At 36.4% G+C, this 21772-nt stretch overlaps 1 protein-coding gene across 2 annotated transcripts; it reads left to right on the top strand.

Moving 5' to 3' along the window:
* The first annotated feature begins 584 nt into the window (after positions 1–584).
* Positions 585–6129, top strand: LOC124821033 (Radical SAM superfamily protein). 2 transcript variants are annotated; one of them, XM_047292834.2, is made up of 9 exons: positions 585–807; positions 908–984; positions 2090–2192; positions 2396–2493; positions 2689–2819; positions 2907–3015; positions 4490–4681; positions 4791–4927; positions 5518–6129. In XM_047292834.2, exons 1-9 carry the CDS (start codon positions 636–638, stop codon positions 5804–5806), a joined length of 1308 nt encoding a protein of 435 aa, XP_047148790.1. In that variant the 5' UTR covers positions 585–635; the 3' UTR covers positions 5807–6129. The 2 variants fall into 2 exon arrangements, with proteins under 2 accessions (XP_047148790.1, XP_087960306.1); XM_088104180.1 differs by having other exon boundaries at positions 2907–3019; positions 4539–4681.
* Positions 6130–21772: the final 15643 nt, after the last annotated feature.

Below are 21772 nucleotides of genomic sequence, written 5' to 3'. Positions count from 1 at the left end.
TTCGGTAATGCCCTTCTTTTTTGTAGCGGATATTTTAAATAATGATACGACTTTAGAAAATTCTATTTATATTATAAAAATATTTTATAATAAAGTACTCAGTTTCATTATTTTAATACACATACTTACTTTAATATTCTATTTTTTAAGTTCTTACACAACATCATTAATCAATTCCCATGTATAATATAAACTGATACCAATTTTGATGTGATGAACATAATTTTGTTTTTAAATTTATCCTAACTGTTTTCTGATAGTCTTTTATTATAATCATTTAAAATCAATCAAAACATATATGCAAGAGCACTTATATTTCCATTAGTTATCACGTTAATATTTTGAATTTGTTATATTTATGAGCCCTTGCGAAAGTCTTATATTTTCATAATAATTTTATTACCAGCAAAATTATAATTTTATCTTATGCAATTTAAATAACTCCCAGGTAAAAAAATTGAAACTAGCTAAACTAATAATATAAATTTGGTCTGAACCAATATTTTTTTAAAAAACATATTTTTGATTTTAATTTTAAAAAAGATTTCAGAATAATTTTCAGTAAAATAGGACTCGAAGAACGAACAATTAAGAGGGAAAGATTGCATTGGAGGAGTTTGAGCGTGAGGCGCGTGATGGCTATAGGAGCAGTTGCAAATTTCACTCTTCTCCTATCTTCGAAACCAAATCACCTCTCCTTCTCCCTCACCAAAACGTCGCCGTTTCTTTCTCTTCTCTCTCCTCGCCTACGCCGCTTCCTTTCTGTTTCTTCTCTAAGCGCCGACCACCACAACCTCCGTGATTTAGGTCACTACTCTTTCCCCAATTTTAAATAAATGCATAAATCCTTCTGTTGCTTTGTGTATTTTTTTTCTCTTTAGTTCATTATTATGTGTGTTTGATGCAGGAGATGGTGATGGCGTTGGAATTTCAAGCCAAGGTTCGAAGACGCTTCTCAAAGGGATGACTTACCCGGATCTTGAAGTATGTTTTTTCATCTATTTAAAAAGTTTGTGCATGTTTATAGCGTAAACACTCACTGTAGTATTGAAGAGGTAATTTACTGTCACCATCAATGCTAATGAACTTTAAAATGTAATTTAGTATGTTATTTACCTCTGTGTCTGCATCACACTTTTGTTATCTTTTGGTTCCTAAACTTAATCTTTTACATTCATTTTAATTTCTCATTAGTCTCTAGTTCCAACTGTCATTCGAGTGACTTAATTAAAAATTCAGAGGTATTTCTGAAGACTAACATATATGGAAGTAAGTTGTTGAGTTCAGAGACTAAAATAACAGTAAGTCCTTAAATTCAAGGATCAAAGTAATAAAAAAGTATGTGATGTAGACATACATATTAACGTCAAGGAAGATTTTCCAGCGGCAAGACTAAAGTGACTCACAAATTACACTTCCTGAAAGCACTTTAATTTTTAGTACTCTCAGCTACCCAAGTGATGTTAAATTACATACTAAAATGATTGTTTACATTTAATATTATAATACAATACATGTATGTATATAATAGTTAATAAATCATGATGTTGATAAAATTCCAGCAGTCAATTTTCTAATTAATCTTCAAGGTTTAGCTTTTATCTGTCAAAGTGTACTTTATTTTGGAGGATTTAAGTTATTTTATTTTTGGTTTTTCTTATGTTTGGTAACATTGAATACGTTTTACTAAATATTTTTCAAAATTCTACATTATGTCTATGCTACACGTTGAAAAATGTTTGTGCTTTTTAACATCTGAATAAAATGTGACAAATATGATATTTATTATGGGTGTATTAGGTTAGAGATGAGAGTGGAAGCGGAGAAAATATTTTCTATGCAATATTTAATTGAAATAATGTTTAATCATTCATATATGATCAAGATTAACTCTTACTTTTCACGCTCTAACTTGATACACCCCCAATTAGTTATTTCTTACGGAAGTCACCAGGATTGGAACTTGTTTTAGTTCGCTTGTCGGATTCCCTATTTTTTGGTTTATCAGTTTCATTCTGAATAGCTCATGAACAAAAACTTTCCGCTTGTGACTCCAAATTTTAGGGCTAATGGTTTTATCATTGCACAGAAATGGGTTTACTCACATGGATACAGGCCTGGGCAAGCCATGATGTTATGGAAGCGAATGTATGGAAACAACATTTGGGCCCAACATGTTGATGAGTTGGAAGGTTATTTTTTCTTCATTTAATGCTGTATGTATTTGGGAGGGGGTTAAAAACTATTGTTTTATAATTTCATAATTGATACGTCATACAATAATGTTTGTAAGCATAGTTCCTCAGACCCACCTGGATTTGCTTATGACTTTTGAGCTGAATAATTTGAATTGACTAGTAATTCTAGTAAGTTTATATGTATATATCTTATTCAGGATTGAATAAAGATTTCAAGAAAATGTTGAATGAAAATGCTGAGTTCGAGGCACTTACTCTGAAAGAAATTCGCACAGCATCTGATGGAACAAGAAAGGTTAAATTGATCTTTCTCTGTTTTATTTTCATATTTTTTAATCATTCAATCCATCTAGCTACAAAATGATATGAAACCTGGATGCTATTTATGATTATGTTTATAGTTTCATAATTACTTGCATACCTTGCTTATATTTGATTGTGTGTTTCAGTGGAATATTCTTGTTGACTTTAAACTCACAGGATATTGCAGATTTTATTCACATTGGATGATGGGCTGGTCATAGAAACAGTCGTCATACCTTGTGACCGAGGTAGGACTACTGTATGTGTTTCAAGTCAAGTTGGATGTGCTATGAATTGTCAGTTTTGTTATACAGGAAGGTAAGTCTTATTTTTCCCTGAAGATGGCAATTTGATGGCTATGTTTTACTTTTCATGCAACTTTATTATGCTTTATTATTTTTGCAGAATGGGTCTTAGGAGACATCTTAGTGCTGCAGAAATAGCAGAGCAGGCTGTTTCTGCTAGACGCTTGCTCACAAATGAAGTTGGCTCCATCACAAATGTTGTCTTTATGGTAGGTGTGTCAGATCTCTGACCGCATTTAATGTTCATTTTGTTCATTGCCATGCTGACAAGTCAGTATAGTAGCTATATCTCTTATCCTTGAAATTAAAGCATTGTTTCTATTTCAATGTGCAAGTGTACTTTTTTTATATATCAATGTTATAGTGCAAGCAATGTGCTCCTTTCTTTTTTAACTGTCTTTGCTTTTCCATAAAATGTTGTAGAGTTATGCCTTCACTTTTCCAAATGGTTTCCAAAATACTTCTGTGTATGGTTTCTTATGTGTCAGCAATTTAGAGCATGTTAGTGAACCTGTTTGTATTATTATTGTAAATGGATGTTCATACGTCCACTACGTGAAATGGAGAGGTAAGAATTTGTTTCTGGTGTTAAACATGGATTTAAAAGTTTGGATAACCAAACATGCTATTAGCTGTACTATTCTAAGCTTCTAGTTAAAAGTCTGGATACCCTTCTTCAGATTCTTTATGAAACTGGTACCTAGAAAATATGAGAATTCACACAGTATGCAGAGAGATAGAGATAGAAAGAGAATTTCTGTATTGGCATATTGAGATTTGGAGTCTCAGCACTCAACACTGTAATGAGTTTCCAGAAATTGCTTCTGAAGTATTGATAAGAGCCTTGGGTGTACCACACAACTAAAGCTGGCAAGACTGGTTGGAGAACCCAAGACCTTATGAACTCCACACTGAAATTCTATACTTCCAATATAAGACAAAATTCTCACACCTAGCAATTGGATATTAACATGCACCACACGTTGCACCCTTGGTACCCATGCAGGCTGGCTGTGCACTAGTCTGCAGTGAACATTGCAATTTTGAAGTCACCACCTATGCTGTTCTTTTGGTGCTAAGAGATAAATGGAATGCTCTAGTACCAGTTTGCAACTGGGGGTACTGTACACTCAGATCCCAGAGTTACAGAGAGAAAGAGAAATAAGCTACTATTCTGCATTGACCTTATTGAGATTTGAAGAGTCTATGCACTTTCTATCTCTATGAATTTCCAAAAACATTGACTGTCTCATCTGCATGTCTATTTGTTGCAAACGAACCTCTAATTGCATGAGTGACCGATTTAACTACCAATATAACTGACCTCATGAGTCTGTTGGATCTGTTATCTTCCTTTTCTTCCTAGAATACCCTCCGGAAATTTGGTCATTGCTAACAATTATCCCTCAGTCTTGCTCTTTGTTTAGCCAAATGGAAACCAAAGCTCCCCGTTAGTCTATTTCTGTAACCATTTACCATTGTGAAAAATGAAGTTTTTTTTTTTGCTTTAAAAGTTGTCATTATGGATATGTACTTCTAGCACACCCCTATAAATTCTGTTGATGTTTACAAATGTTGTGTTGTGGATTGTAGAGATGGGAAGGGGAAGAATATGCTAAATAGAACTCCTGATCCTGTGTCTTATTATTGAGAGGATGCTAATAACTGCTATACATATTTTAGGGCATGGGGGAACCACTTCATAACATTGATAATGTCATTAGAGCTGCAGATATAATGGTGGATGAGCAAGGGCTTCAGTTCAGTCCTCGCAAGGTCACTGTTTCAACCAGTGGGCTTGTTCCACAGCTCAAACGTTTCCTCCATGAATCTAACTGTGCATTAGCTGTTAGTTTGAATGCAACTACTGATGAGGTGAATTTCTTATTACTTTGCTGCTATTGCACCCTTAAAATTAGATATGAAAATGCAAGTACAGCAATACGATAGAGGAATGTATGGTCATATTTGAATCTAATGTCAGGTAAGAAACTGGATCATGCCTATAAATCGAAAGTATAAGCTGGACTTGCTTCTTCAGACACTTCGAGAGGAGCTTCGTCTCAAAAAGAACTACAAAGTCCTGTTTGAGTATGTGATGCTTGAAGGAATTAATGACAGGTTAGCTTGTTTTTTCAAATAAAATTTACGACAGTGGACTGTCATGAAATGGATCATATGCATACCTGTATATTAGCAATGCGTCTTGTCATATGCACATATTTTGTGTATGAATTGCGTTGACGATGATAGGAGTTTGAGTTAGAATGTTGTAATGAATGTTAGATTGCACGATGCTCTGTACTACTATATTGGTAGAGAAATCTTAAAATTGTATTTTTGAGACGTTCGCAGTTTCCTTTGCGTTTTGATCCTGATTCAGGGTAACATTTGCCCTTTCATCCTCTGCATTCACTGCCCTCATCAAGCAGACCATGCATATATAGTGTTATTAATATAATCATTGCATTCATTAATTTTTATTGAAGTTCCTGCCCCTTTAAATTCCCCTATTGTGATTGTTTGATACGCTCCATCTCCTTGTTCCTTTTTTCTTTGTAGCTGTTCATTTTCGTAATGAATCATTAAAATAAACTGCCATGGTTGAAGTCTTGGTTCACATTTAACTTTTTTGGTTTCCCCACTGTATACCTTTATTATATATGTTAAAAGTAATTTGGTTGGCTAATAATGTACATATTTTACGGCAGTGATGGAGATGCAGAGAGGCTTATCGAGCTTGTGAAGGGCATTCCTTGCAAGATTAATCTAATCTCATTCAATCCTCACAGTGGATCATTCTTCAGACCAACCAAAGAGGAAAGAATGATTGAATTCCGTAATACAATTGCTAGGGCAGGATTGACAGTCCTTTTAAGACTTAGTAGAGGTGATGATCAAATGGCTGCCTGCGGTCAATTGGGTAAGCCTGGCACCATTCAAGCTCCATTGCTTCGTGTACCACAGCAATTTCAAATGGAAATTGGAGGTTCATCTTGATTCATTGTCGAGGTTCTGTTGCGAATTGATCTTACAGATACTGTTAACAAAGAATTCTTTAGGATCCTTGTGGTGGTGGTAGCTATATATGGTGACTTCATACTGAGCATGCAAAGACAAAGAGCTAAACAACGGGGGTGTCTCTCTCCATATTGCATATTCCCATTTTACAGTCAATTGATATTATTTTTATAAATGTGAAATATCCTAATTCTTACTAAAAATAGGATATAATAATTAAAAGAGAGATAGAAATAAGAGATATATATAACAATGTAGAAAATAAATATAGTTAGTATTTAATGGTATGTATTTTTCTTAAATTACTACTAACATGCAATTTAAAGGCTTTAAATACTACATTATAAACATTTTAAATTATTATTTGATTATAAATTATGCTTTTAAAGATTTATAGTTTTATGCATAATAGGATTATTTTCTCTTTTGTAACTTTAAAAGTTATAGCCATTTTTATTCTAATTAGTTCACATTGTGTAATTTGTTACGCTAATAATTTATAAAAGTTAAACTCTAATTGAAGTTCTTTAGTATTTTGAATTTTTAGTTTTGTAGGTCATGGAGTTAAAGAAATTAGTTCAACATCAAAATATATTCAACATGACATTATTTATAACAAAATATACCGAGATTTTCTAATTACCTTTTGTAACATCTCAAAAATATAGCTTTAAATTATACTTAAGAGTCTTTACATTTACAATAAAATAGAACAGTTACAAGCAATAAAGTTAACTTACACTTATCCTAAAATAACCATAAATTAAAAACTTTACATAAACCTATACTAAAACAACCCAAAAGAGCATATCGATCGGTCATACAAGAAATGTATTAATTGAACGGTCCTATTCCGAATATAACACAAACTTCAAGACCGAACGATCTTACTCTTAGTAGAAACCCTCCTCTCCTGCCAACTCCTGCTCTAGAATATTTACTACACACACTGCTCACACCCAAAAGGGTGATCATTGCAAGGATAGGGACGATCGAACAAACCACACGACAAGACAGGAAAATAAGGGTAAGCTAGTGTAATTTAATTAACTACGTAAGCATACAATTCATACCAACATATAAACAATCGAACATCTACCAAATTCATATAAACATCTTATAACTGACCACTTTTACTCTGACTGTCCAGACTGTATGAATTATGTAGCTATGACGTTCTTGCACTCGTGGAAAGGTAATATGGAAAATCATCAGAATTACCATAGTTGGAAACCCAAGCCGCCACACGAGGTTAGCCCTTCATCCCTCACTGTAGCTGGAAACCCAAGTCTACACATGAGTTTAGTCCGATAGCTGGAACCCCAAGCTATATGCAACCAGGCCTCCTGCTATTCTCACCACATGCGCCACCATTCTCTACTTGAGACTCGGTGACCATTAGAATGTTAGGATGAACGACAACTTAGTCTGACCATATTCATACTTTACAATTTCATAACCATTTCTGAGATATTCCTACTTGGAACACTCGTTAATATCCATATAATACATTCACATCATATTGTAATGCCATCATACTTCTTCATATCCATACTATTCCATTCATATCACATTTTAAATACCATACTTCATTAACAACATATTTCCTCATCTATAACACCTTTAAATAACTTCAAACCGAACAGTAACACAAACATCACCATTGAGCACAACTGACTCGGAGATATCAACACTTAATATGAACAAAACCTGACGGTAGAACACCTCCTATCTGCGAACATGACCGTATGGGATATGGTTTCCCTATGGTGAACAATGACCGAACGGGATATTGTTTCCCTATGGTAAACATGACCGAACGGGATATTATTTTCCTATAGTGAACATGACCGAACGAGATATTATTTCCCTATGGTGAACATGACCGAACGGGAGAGCACTCCCAATATGAGAACATGACCTAACGGTCATTTAGAGAATAAGACTCAACACTTGGACTTATATCAAGTACTTATGATTTAGAACGAACAATATTGGCTTAGACCGAACACTATTAACTTAGTGCAAGTACGATATTGAGCACTAGTATAAGAATGAGGGCTCATAAGAGACCACACAACTTAATAATATCGATCGCTAACACTACCATAAATACTAGTACAAAACCGAGCATTATATCGAACGAGAGCTGGTCCAAGACCAATTAGTTACCAAGAACGAGCGCTAGTACAAGACTGAGCGGTCAATAATAGTTAAAACCTATGATAGACTGAACGCTGTTTAAAACCAAATGATATGCTTAGACCGACTACTATATTCACCTGGATATCTATACAAGACCGATCGATCATTAACTAAGGATCCACAAAAGTAGAACTCAGTTAAGACCGAGCACTAATACATAGTACTATTAATAAAGAACGCTAAACCTAGTACAACTAATAACAACCGGTAATACCCATCCTAAGACTGCCGAGTTTGAAAATGAATATTTTTAAACCGAACGTCACTATTAAACCGAACAACACATAACCAAATTATCACTACAAAGCCTAATACCGATAAGCCCAAATATATGACCAGACCGAGCATTCTATACCGATCGCTCGATTTTCTACAAAACTTGCAAAACTTCTCAACCACTTCACAGATTTCATTCAAACCCAAAATAATTCAATTTCACATACATGCAAGATTATCAAACAACAATTTCATACATCAAAACTAAGTAATTAAGTTAGCTAGCTTCCCTTACCTCTTGACCGGACCGAACAACGATTATTCTTTTCCAGACTTTGCTTCCTCCGTAGAAAATCCCAAGAACACCTATATTTCCCTGATTGGTGAGGAAAGACCACCCAATAGACCAAAAATGGAGTTAGAAAGGGGAAAAGAAGTTTGAAGAACACATGCAACCATTCGACTACCTTGCATGTGACAGAAAAAAGTCATTCTAAGAAGAGAATGAACTTACCAGCTCATACCAACAACTTGATCGATGCAAAAATGAAGTCCTTGACACTAGGAAGACTTGGGCGTTGCCTGATTGATGATCGAAAGAAGAAAAGATAAGAATTTACAGAGAGAAGAAGAAGAAGTTTAGAGAGAAGGAGAAGAAAACTGAAATTCAGAAACATTTGGAGAAGAAAGTGCATGCAGGAATGACTCGAGGTTTTTGAAAAAGCTAATTATATCCTACCGTCAAAATCCACTCAGTCCAATCCGATGCACCCATCTGGATTCCACTTTGTTGCTGAATTTAAGAGTCCTGACACCTTTAATTATATTTTAAAATTTAAATAAATACATAAATAATTTTATTTATTTATTATACCATGAGATTTTCGTATGATACGGTACACATTAACAACAAAATACATTGATTTCTTACTACTTGTTCTTTATGTAATTATCATTATTTTATTTTACTTTTGTAAAGGAAACGTAGACTTGGAGTAGATACTAATCATGGACTGCCTCTTCATTGCTAAAAAATAATTGCAAAAATAAGTAGTACAAAAATATTAATATTATTAATGTGAATCTTTTTCACGCTAATAATTAATTTTTAAAGTTGCTATGAAGTTAGAGTATTTAATTTTTTTTGTAAAGTTTATATATTATATTATTTTTTAGTATTTTTTTTCAGGTTAAATTTAAAAATTTAGAAATTGAAATTGCAAACAAAAATGAAACACATTAGAAAATTCAAAAATATTAAAAAATCAAAGATTAATTAACAAATTCAAAATTCATATATTTTCTTATCATAATTTTTTTTAAAAAATTCATCTAAAATTTGAACAATTAACTGATTCAATTTTTCAAAATTTAATTGTTATAGACACAAAGTGCTATCAATGGAAGCATTGATGCTTTGAAGAGATTTTGATGATAATTCACTTTAAGTCTTGAAGATTTATTTACATACATTGTTAAAGAATTTTTATAGAAAACCTTGTATTAGACTTTTGCTTTCAATTGTACATGATAAGAAGACTTGTAGATTGCTTTTTAGTATAGTTTTGTTATGGCAATAACCGATTACCATGAAGGATAATCAATTATCATGTGTAAAACGAGAAAACACTTCAAATTGGCAATAATCGATTATCTCTTAGGATAATCAATTATCACCGAAAGTTATGATTTTCAAGGTTCGACAATAATCAATTATCACTATTTCAAAAACCTTATAATGGCCAAAATTAATCAATTATTAGTGGCAGTTGGGAGATATTTTTTTCAGTTTCTGACCCAACTCGAACCTTGGACTATAAATAGTATTCTCTACAATTCTTAGAAAGCAACTTTCCACTTAAGAGTATTAAAGTTGTGTGTCTAATAAAACTATGTGTGCCTAAGCATATATGGCATAAGGAAAAAACAACTTTCATTGACAACGCCAAAAACTTTTGTTTTCGAGTTGTGCCCTTTAGATAAAAAAATGTAGGGCCAATGTATCAGAGGTTAATGTAATATATCGTAAAAGAGATGCTTGGGTAAAATGTCAAGACGTATGTTGATGATATGGACGCTAAGTAAAAGAATGCTAAAAATAATGTCAAGGACCTGGAAGAATTTTTCACCATGGTAAATCATTTCAATCTAAAGTTAAACCCTGAGAAGTATGATTTTGGCGTCAAGGTAAGTCATTTTTTGGGTTTTATGCTGATTGAACGAGGAATTAAGGCAAACCCGAATAAGTATTCGACCATTTTACATATGCGGGGCCTAATTGTAGTAAAAGAAGTCCAACAGCTAATGACGTAGATAGCAACGATATCTTGTTTCTTAATGGTGATGGCGGCTTCCCTTACTACTAGTGTTTGAAGAAAAAAAATGATAGGTTCACATGGACAACAGAATGCAATGAGATCGAAAACAATTTCTAAACTTGAAAAAAATAAAAGAATACATTTTCAGAAAGGTTGATAGTAAAATAGGTACACAAAATTTGAAAAACCCTAACGAAGGCCCAATTGTTTTGGTGCAACTGGATAGGGGTAACGATCATTATTGTCATAATATCTTTCTCTAATGTGCTAGGAGGAAAATGTAACTCTAATTTCAAAATCACTACTTCATATATGTAGAAAAAAGTTTCTTTATTTTCTTAATTTTTACACATGGGTTCCTCTAGTTTAAAAGGATCAATGACTACTTAGTTTTCATGGACATATTTTCTTAAAGCTTGGGTAAGGCGAAACACGTTAATCCTATGAGCAAAGGTGTCTTTGAAAGTTTCTTTGAGAATATCTAGTTTAGCCTAGGCATATAGCATGAAGTAATCCATTATCAAGTCAAGTAAGGTAAAGGAAGAATCTTTGAGTGTGATGGAAGTCACCCTAGAGGCTTGCAACATGGGCAGTGGCTAGGTCCATTTACCTTTCTTTGATTTTAAATAATTAAATAAAAGTATAATTGTATATGTTGTTCTTGTATTTTTGACCCATGTTAATCTTCTTTTAAATCTATTTATACATTTCTCGGTGCACCCAAGTTGCCTTCAATGTCAACTTTGGTTGGGTAAAACCTTCTTTATTGGGCAAGGACATCCTAACATCTCAAACAGAATTAGTGTGACTGACCAGAATGTGAGAGACGTGAGCAGCCATCCACCAGTAACTAGTGGCTAGGCCCATTTACCTTTCTTTGATTTTAAATACTTAAATAAAAGTAAAATTGTATATGTTGTTCTTGTATTTTTGACCCATGTTTATCTTCTTTTAAATCTATTTATACAATTCTCAGTGCAGCCCAAGTTGCCTTCAGTGTCAACTTTGGTTGGGTAAAACCTTCTTTATTGGGAAAGGACATCCCAACATCTCAAACAGGATTAGTGTGACTGACCAGAATGTGAGAGACGTGAGCCGTCATCCATGGAATGCATTTGACAAGCTTGTGTGAATCGATGCATATAAACATTTGAGCAAGCCATGAATCAGTCGATGTGGGACTAAGTTCCAACATGATTAAAAACAGGGTGAGGCTATTTCCAACCCTCACTCGTCGGTGATATGCACCAAGGAAATGTCAAACTAATTCAAGTATGTGGGGATCCACACAGTCATTCACTAGTAACCATGGAGTGATAGAGGATTATCCCTTGATCCTATAGAAGAAGAACTTGAGGAAGAGTCATTACAATTCAAAGGACTTATGATAAGGTCAAGGAGAAAATAGTTGGAGGAACAAATCTCCTCGACTCATGATACTCCATGAATATTAGAATGTAAGGGACATGAAGATCATGGCTTGAAGCATAATTATACAATAGTTTAGGTAATTAAAAATGTTGGTAATTTCTTTTAATTACAAACATTGTTTATATTTTTAAGTTTCAAGTTATTTTTGGGTCTGATGTATTTGGGCTTTCTTTTAGGGTTTCTTAGGTGTCTTAAACATTTGTGCCCATATATAGGAGCACCAAATACATATGTAGACACTTTTGAGTCATATTATATGCATTTGTATTATTTAAGAGAGAATTCTCTTGATTCTTGGATTAGAACTCTGATTCTTATCAAAGATTAACATCTTTGTGGCAAATCTTCATTTAAGTTATCAGTCTACTAGATTGTAGTGTCCTCATCCATGTCTTATTTCACATTCTTCTTTGATTTTTTTTTGTGCTCCCCTTATCGCATGCAAAGCAAAGGGAACAACAACAAAGCTTCTATTCCTATTGGTTAAAGAGTCTCCCTTGGGACCTACCCATGATTGCACCAAAAGTTTTCTCTCTTCTATAGTCAAGCAACGCTCTGCATGCCCAAAGAGAATTATTTCTCTTTTCTCTGCCCATTGCAGCTAACGCCCATGCAAAGAGAACGAGGGGAGTGTCTCCCACAACAACACAATTTGCTCAAGCTCATTTTTTGACATTTTAACACAAACATCAATATATAATCCTTACTTCAACCAAATTTCAAAAATTTAAAATAAATCTCAAACTACTAAATTCTTATTCATTTCTAAACAATTTCATACCCAATATCATACCATAACTAAATATTATTAATAGAGAATATTAAAATAAAAATGAAAAGTATTTTTATTTTATCCAGGTCTTACATTGTCTCATTTAACTCTTTTTCATATTCCTATAATTTTCTTTTTTTATTGTTTTATATTTTGTAAATTTTCTTGAAATTCTGTCTAGAGTTTCGTATCTTCTTTGACCTCTTGAGTCAAAAATTAGATATCACAAGATTTTTCATATTGATTTGTCACTCTTTGCTTAAGATACTAGAGGTTTTTGTCAAACATTAAAGGAAATTTGAGTAGAAAGAGGCAAGAGAGTACTTTAGAAAAAAGAGTCTATAAGTGTATACGAGTGAAATTTGAATGAAACACTCACTAGTGCATTCGAGGGATATGGCCTCGGTTACTTATGCTTATAAACACCGATTCTTTAACTGGTGCATATCCACACGAGGTAAAAACTTTATCTCTTTTTGCCTCGGTTGTCAGCCGAGTCAATATCTCATATTCTTCTGCCTCGGTTGGGACCTGAACAGAGGCAGTACAGTGAAAGCAGAAAGCACAGAAAGCATTGAACCAAGTTGATTGTTTAAAGCAGAAAGCATTGAACACAAACAAAATCTGATAATGCAATGTTGAAAGCAGAAAGCGTTGAACACAAACAAAATCTGATAATTCACCTTGCAGGCAAATCCATTCAATGTTTGTGGAACTAAGAAAAGATCTTTCTTCTACAAACACGAGATCATATCATATTTATTCAATATTACATAGAAGAAGAAGAACAACAACAACACTAAAGTTTTGCAAGACCGCCCAAACCACCACCCTCTTCAGGTTTGGAATTTGCAAGTTGAGAAGGTGCAGCAACCTGGTCCTGATACTGGTGCAGATAATCGGCAACTTTGTCCACGTACTGCCCTATGCCCTGCTGTTCGTCCAGTTTTCCCTACTTCCCCGCCGCAGAGCCGCCGTGCCCAAAACACAGATCAAGCAAAAATCCCAAAGAAATCCAAACACAGATCAAACAAAAATCTCAGACCCAAATCTCACCTTCTCAGACCGAGACATTCTCCGCCGCAGAGCCGCCGCGCCCTCCGCATTTGCCTCTGCCGCTTCTCCTCCTCCTCCGCCGTCATCAAACCCTAACTCGCACCACCACCATCAACATCAGAAAAACCCCAATCGCAACCTGTTCAACCTCCATGGCTGCCGCGAATCAGCAACCTCAGACGACGCGGCGAATCCACAACCATCAACATCAAACCCTAACGGCCACCGCTTGCTCTTCCCTCCAGAGGCGACGCACTCAGACGAGGTGGAAGTTGCGCAGCCGCCGCATGACGAGGTGGTGGCTCCTGGCGGTAGGGTTTTCGCGAATAGCCGAAGGGATCTCGTTTTCGGAGGCAGCAATGGCGGAGGGCTTGCCGATCTGGAGCAGCTTGGCAATGGCGATCTGGAGCGGCGGAGGCAGCAGCGACAGAGGCAGAAGTGGCGGAGGCTACAGTAGAATGAGAGAACGAAGGGAAGAGTGGGAGAGCACGGCAGAGAAGAAGTTAGAGCACGAAAGATGTTGGGAGAAGTGAGAGCACGAGGGAGGGAAGAAGAAGATGTTGGGCGGTGGAAGTGAAAAATATCATCAGAGAAATGGAGAGTTAGTAGGAGCACATGCCTCGGTTTTCATCAAAACCGAGTTAGTAGTGCCCTTTAGGCATCGGTTGCTGGGCAACTGAGTTAGTAGCTCTTATTAGTCCCATCAGCTGTCAAGTGGAGCAGGTTTGGACACCGGTTTATGGGTTTTACATAGAACCGAGTTAGTAGCACGTTTTAGGCACCGGTCATGGGGCAACCGAAGCATATACTTAAGCTATTATTACAAATCTGCCACCGTGCTTTTATACGCTTCGGTTTCGCTTAAACCGAAGCGTATATTGCGCTTTCTAATCCTTTTTTTTTACTAGTGACTTAAAAAAGTGGTGAGGTCCTAAATATATATTATTATTATTATTACTAACATTTTCTTGTAGGACATGGTTTTTTCCTAAAATAGTGATCTTCCATTACCTAAGACTACGACAATTATGGTTGCAGTTGAAAAACTCAACTTACAAATGGCTTAAATGCAACAACACACTCAACTGCAATTTGAAAGGCTCCAAAAGTTCAATGAAGATGTGAGTGTGAGATTGGAGGGAGTGGAGAAAAGGAGAATAAGACATGATAATTCAGACTATTATCCTAATAATAATGAAGATGAGCATGTTTTTAGACCAATAAGGGGCCAAAGACGAGAGGAGTTTAGGAACCACATGCTTGGGAGGGATAATGATGAAGAGAAACGTGATTTTAGACTTAGGTGAGGCCAAAGACGAGAATAGTTTGGGAACCACATGTCTAGAAGAGATAAGATGTTGAGGAAGATTATAATCCCTAAATTTAATGAAGCTAATGACCTGGAAACCTACTTGGCATGAGAAATGAAACTTAACCAAATCTTCAACTTTTATCATTATAAGATGATGATAAGGTTCTTATGGAATCCTTGGAGTTTGAAGGTTATGCTATTGATTGGTGGAATCAAATTACCATGGACATAGCTAGAAGGAGAAGGATGTTAATATCTACATGGGAGCAATTAAAAGTATCCATGAAGGAAAGATTTGTGTCTCCTTATTATAAAAAGGAGATTTTCAACAAACAATAAAGACTTACACAAGGAAATAGGAGTGTTGAAGAGTATGTCCAAGAGATAGAGGTCACCTTGATGAAAGCTTGTGTAGAAGAAACACCTATGGATACAATGGCTAGATTCTTGAATGGATTAAATAAGGAGATTCAAGATGTGGTGGAAATGCACCATTATGAGACTCACCAAGCCGCTAAAGTGGAACAACAAATCAAGAAAAAAAAATCTTTTAATCGAAGCTATCCACTCATCCAAGGATAAGGAGAAATTTAAGAAAGAGGAAACTGCTTCAATCATTCCTAAATCTAAGGAAAAGGAGGCTTAAGGAGTAAAGTAACTTCTTGATCTAATAATAATGATTCTTCACGTTCAGGTTCTAGTAGTTCAAATGGTAAAGTAACTTCTTAATCTAATTATGTCCGATGTGGGACCCTATCTCAACGGGTGCAAAAGTGCAAAAAGACAACATATCATTTCAAACTTTGAGCACCTCACATCAACAACTCACGTTAACATGTGATGTAGCTTTGGTCTTTCCTGGAGAGTTTTGGCTTATAAACACTTGAGAAAAGATTATTTCGACCTATATAGGACTTGTTCCCCTTGTAGATGCGACAGCTGAAGTTTTAGCCCTTAGTCCTACATTGGTTAGTTTGTTGTGTGCATGAGTGGCTCATAGGCTATATGGAGAGAGTTTAGCCTTGTATTTGGATAAATTTAAATGACATAGATTTTACTTTTTGGTTGTCTCAATGTTTAATTTTGAAGTTTAACTAGGGCTTGCTCCCATGTCAGTCCTCCCAGTTCCAATTGGAACTTGGGAAAGTTTAGGGTTTTACTTTATGTTCTTCCGTTGTGCTTTTTTTTTACGGGAACATGAGAAACCTTTAAGGTGTTCTTCCAACCTTGTGTGCTATTTGGAGGTCATTCCCAAAGGCTTCCTCCATCAGAGTACATGGAAAACGTGATGTAGAAGAAAGGCATCGTAGTAGTTATGCATGTTGAAGATGTAAGGGAAGCATGCTAAAGGGTTCTGGTATGATAAATGAAGTTTTTAGTGGAAAACTAAAACATTTTCTTATGTTAATAAATAAAGCATTTTATTTACTTAATTGTCACGTGACATGATAGTAAGGGGATATGACGTTTGCCAATATGTGTGCTGGAAAGATGTAATGTTTCATTTTGACAGTAATGTTTAGCAAGGCATGAGCATATTTAAATGTTTCATATTTTGTAAAAGAGAAGTGGTTACGTTGTGATATATTAGCGTTAAATCTGAGGGCTAAGGCTAAGGAGTTGTGAGGTGATGGGTTAAGACTAATTAGATAAGTAGGACAGATACTAAGAGTTTTGGAATAAGATTAGTTAAGTATGTCACTTTTGAAAATAGAGTCTTCTTATATTTTAGACTAAGACTAAGAAAGTTGTGTGATAATAAGTTAAAGCCAACTAAATTGTAGGACAAATATCGATATAATTAATAGATTTAATGTTATTTAAGTGGTAACCTCTTTAAATATATGGAAAGAATCGTGTAAGAAAGACGGGACAGTTAATAACATCAGTTAATTAATGACGATTTTCTAAGCTAATGGAAAGGAATGGAAAAGGTATTAACATAAAGGAAAATGTTATTTGGACAACAAAATTTTGACACACATTTAACAACGCCACGTGTCAGCTCTGCATTGGATAAATAATTTGAAAATAAAACAGAGAAAGGGTTACGGGGCGAGGGGTATTTTGGGATTTCCAGGGTAAAATTTAAAGAATTGGGTTTGGGCGGTTTAGGGTGGGAAAGAAGTTCGTTCAACCCTTCCATATTGTGTCTCGTTCTCTCGCTCTGTCGTTCGTCTTCGAAGCTTCCATCTTCGCTGTCGTTGTCTCGCTCTCTCGCTCTATCATTTTTACTTTGTGTTAATCTCACTTATAATGACAAAAGTAGTGATTGAAAAATGAACGCAGCATTATAATAAGAATTTGAAAAGTACGAGACCATTTTCAGTAAAATTAATGGTAATTAATGGGAAGGAGTTGATCAAATTCTGAGTGGGGAGATGGGTGTTGGTCATTGATGTAAACGCAAGAAGTGTGGAGTGACCCGTGATGAGTAGGGGGACGAAGTAGTGCAAGGGATGAGTCAGAGTGTTGAGAAAATGGTCTGGTAATCGTTTACAGAATCCTGGTAAACGATTACCCGAGAGAAAATTGGATTTTGTACATAAAGTCCAACACAGGTAGTCAGCCAGGTGAACAGGGGTCACCATTGGAAAAAAAGCTCAGTTTTAGGCAGTTGTGCACCTGTCTGAGGCTGGTCCAGGTGTTTCAGTGGTGGGAGAGGGTGGTTGGTGATGTGATGTGAGTCCAAGGAGTGTGGGGTGACCCCTCATTAGTTGGAGGAGCAAGCTCTGCAAGGGATGACTCAGAGTGTTCAAAAAAGGGTTTGGTAATCGTTTACAGCATCCGTGTAAACGATTACCCGAGACAAAACTGGATTTTGTACAGAAAGTCCAACACAGGTAGTCAGTCAGGTGAACAGGGGTCACCATTGGAAAAAAAGCTGAGTTTTAGGCACTTCTGCACCTGTCTGAGGCTGGTCCAGGTGTTTCAGTGGTGGGAGAGGGTGGTTGGTGATGTGATGTGAGTCCAAGGAGTGTGGGGTCACCCCTCATCAGTTGGAGGAGCAAGCTCTGCAAGGGATGAGTGAGGGTGTTCAAAAAAGGGTATGGTAATCGTTTACAGCATCCTGGTAAACGATTACCTGAGACAAAACTGGATTTTGTACAGAAAATCCAACACAGGTAGTCAGTCAGGTGAACAGGGGTCACCATTGGAAAAAAAGGTGACTTTTATGCAAATCTGCACCTGTCTGAGGCTGGTACAAGTGTTTCAGTTGTGGGAGAGGGTGGTTGGTGATGTGATGTGAGTCCAAGGAGTGTGGGGTGACCCCTCATCAGTTGGAGGAGCAAGCTCTGCAAGGGATTTGTTGACCAAAAAACCATACAAGTGAATTTAAGGGTCATTACTGGTTGGGAGGTTATGTTTGATGACCCCAAGAAGTGGGGAAGAAGTCATTCTTACTGAGGGGACCAAGTTGGACAAGTGTAGAGCTAATCTGCAGAAAAAACATTGTCGTAATCGTTTACAGTGGCCTCGTAAACGATTACACGAGAGAAATCACTGTTTTGTACAGAAAGTTGAACTGAAGTAGTCAGTTGTAGTGTCCTGGGTGATCATTGGCAAAAACTGTTAATTTAAAGCACAAGTCCACTTGTATTTACTTGGTGTTGGTGTTTGACTGGTGGTAGAGGGTGGTAGGTGATGGGAGGTGACCCCAAGAAGTGGGAAAGAAGCCATTCTTACTGAAGGGACCAAGTTGGACAAGTGCAGACCCAATCTGCAGAAAAAACACTATGGTAATCGTTTACAGTATCCTTGTAATCGATTACAGTGTCAAAAAAGGTGTAAACTTGATTTCTAAGGCATAATTTGAAAGGTCTTTGAGTATAGATTCCAACAAAACAAGAATCAACTCATTTGGAGTTCGGTGGAGAAAGTTAAGAGCAAAAGAACAAGCAAAGGTTAGAGTTGGCAAAAATATATGAAACGCTAACTTGGAAGAATAAACTGTACCAACTCAGATGTCCAAAAATTACAAATTAGTAGTCATTGGAAATATTTTTGAGTCTAGTTTCTAATAAAAAAAGAATCACATCATTTGGAAGTCGGTGGGAAAAGTTATCAGTAAAATAGCCAGCAAAGGTCAAAGTTGACAGCATGTTATCTCACCCAAGTTGCTCATCTCACAAACATTGTTTTTTTCCTCCATCATGGGGTGCCAAAACATCACTTCCCACCATTGAAACACCAAGACCAGCCTAAGAAAAGTGCAAAAGTGCTTAAAACTCACCTTTTTGGCCAATGGTGACCCCAGTTCACCTGACTGAGTACCTGTGTTGGACTTTCTGTACAAAATCCAGTTTTGTCTCGGGTAATCGTTTACAGGGATGCTGTAAACGATTACCAGACCCTTTTTTCAACACCCTCACTCATCCCTTGCTGAGGTTGCTCCTCCAACTGATGAGGGGTCACCCCACACTCCTTGGACACACATCACATCACCAACCACCCTCTCCCACCACTGAAACACCTGGACCAGCCTCAGACAGGTGCAGAACTGCCTAAAAGTCACCTTTTTGGCCAATGGTGACCCCTGTTCACCTGACTGACTACCTGTGTTGGACTTTCTGTACAAAATCCAGTTTTGTCTCGGGTAATCGTTTACCAGGATGCTGTAAACGATTACCATACCCTTTTTTGAACACCCTCACTCATCCCTTGCAGAGCTTGCTCCTCCAACTGATGAGGGGTGACCCCACACTCCTTGGACTCACATCACATCACCAACCACCCTCTCCCACCACTGAAACACCTGGACCAGCCTCAGACAGGTGCAGAACTGCCTAAAAGTCAGTTTTTGGCCAATGGTGACCACTGTTCACCTGACTGACTACCTGTGTTGGACTTTCTGTACAAAATCCAGTTTTGTCTCGGGTAATCGTTTACAGGGATGCTGTAAACGATTACCAGACCCTTTTTTCAACACCCTCACTCATCCCTTGCAGAGCTTGCTCCTCCAACTGATCAAGGGTCACCCCACACTCCTTGGACTCACATCACATCACCAACCACCCTCTCCTACCACTGAAATTGTCCTTCAAATTAACTGGTTTTGACATTGGTCACCATGTTATCCAAAATGACCACTCAAACACCAACATCTTACAAACAAGCCTGCAACTTACGAGACAAAAAAAATGACCACATTCTGAAATGCACAAACTCACAACTCATAATAACAATGGTAGTGAATAAATAAAATATGAGACCAATTCAAACCAAAACTCAAATTTTATTTCATTGCACTAAATCGGATACATTAAACTTTGTTTTCTTAATCTATTTACAATGATTACAATTATCATTACTTTCCAAATAACATTTTCCATCAACTAAAATACACAGATCACTCATTTTTTATTCTAAGCACTACGGTTCCGGTGTATGGAGTCCTAAGTGCTCTTCCCTTGTAATGCCTTCGTGATCCAACCCTAACATACGTCTTCAAAGGTTGTTCATTTCCGTCAATGTCAGTAGGGGATACAAAACCAGTGTTCACGGATGGTTCTGTACGAGGCACACTTTGTCCAACGTCATCTATATTTTGCCTTCTTGCCTTCTCTTCAGCCAATTGTGCCTCCAAATTTGCAACCCTCCTTTTAAGTTCTTCAATTAGAAATTCTTGTTCCTCTAAGGCACGCATAAAAGTTTCTCTGCGAATTCTTTTTTGTTTCTTCTTTCCTCTTGGTTTAGCATCCTTTCTCGTCTGTCAAGCGTTCGTTCAAAGTACATATATACTTTGTCGAAAAAGAGTGACGAACATTCAACTGCATAAACCAAAATAAATTCATCAAAACAACGAAACCCAATAACCCAAGAACCACAACACAAGGATACGAACCCCAAACCTTAACCCAAACCAAATAAGCATGCTACGAGATGCCCAAACCGAATAACTACGCTACGACATGGAATGGAAAACCACTTACCTTCGTCGTCGGACAATCGTCACCGGAACTTGCCATTCCGCACGATAACAGGAAACGAAACTGGACGGAGACAACACCACGCACACAGAACAAAGTGAAGCGCCACGAAACGCGACCTTCGACCTTCTAAGAGAACGCACCTTCGTTTCCAATGGAACAGAGAAAGGGCTATTTTCGGAATTTCAGTAAAAATAAGGGTTACGGACTTCCGTTTCGTAGGTTTTAAAAAAAATTTATTTTTAAAACAAATCAATCAAACAACGACACGTGGTGTTGTCAAAACAGTGTTAAATATGCGTTGTTGGAATATCGCGGTCCTAACATAAAAGACTATGGAAAGGAAGGAAAAGACATATCACACTCACTTTTGGATGTTCTACGCAATCAAATTTCTGTCTTTTGGCAGTAATAGTATTAAAAAAAATATTCCGAAAAGGTGAATCCAGAATCGTAAAGTCGAAGACCATGCTTTCCTTGGTTATTTTCATTATCACTATTACCTCTCATACTATCCTTTTATTGTCTTCCACCTGTTCCCATGAACCTCTTTTCTTCTTTCTCCAAACTCACTCACAACCCACCTGACTTGAACGACACCGGTGAGGCTGGAAATGAGGGAAGAGGAGTTGGAGTGGACATTTATTTTATTTGATAATAGAAAACGACTTCTAAATTGTTCAATCTAAAAGCTTTTTTCTGAAT

The sequence above is a fragment of the Vigna umbellata genome, chromosome 1 (genome assembly GCF_029865625.1).
Source record: "Vigna umbellata cultivar VRB3 chromosome 1, Vumbellata_1.0, whole genome shotgun sequence".
NCBI lineage: Eukaryota > Viridiplantae > Streptophyta > Magnoliopsida > Fabales > Fabaceae > Vigna > Vigna umbellata.
Note: the sequence above shows the minus strand (reverse complement) of the source record. Positions and strands in the feature narration are given on the sequence as shown.

What these genes read in the sequence shown, in the direction of transcription:
- LOC124821033 (XM_047292834.2), top strand. Translation starts at nt 636, where the DNA reads ATGGCTATAGGAGCAGTTGCAAATTTCACTCTTCTCCTATCTTCGAAA. An exon ending in CCACAACCTCCGTGATTTAG is followed by an intron (nt 808 to 907) that starts GTCACTACTCTT and finishes TGTTTGATGCAG; the next exon opens with GAGATGGTGATGGCGTTGGA. An exon ending in CAGTTTTGTTATACAGGAAG is followed by an intron (nt 2,820 to 2,906) that starts GTAAGTCTTATT and finishes TTATTTTTGCAG; the next exon opens with AATGGGTCTTAGGAGACATC.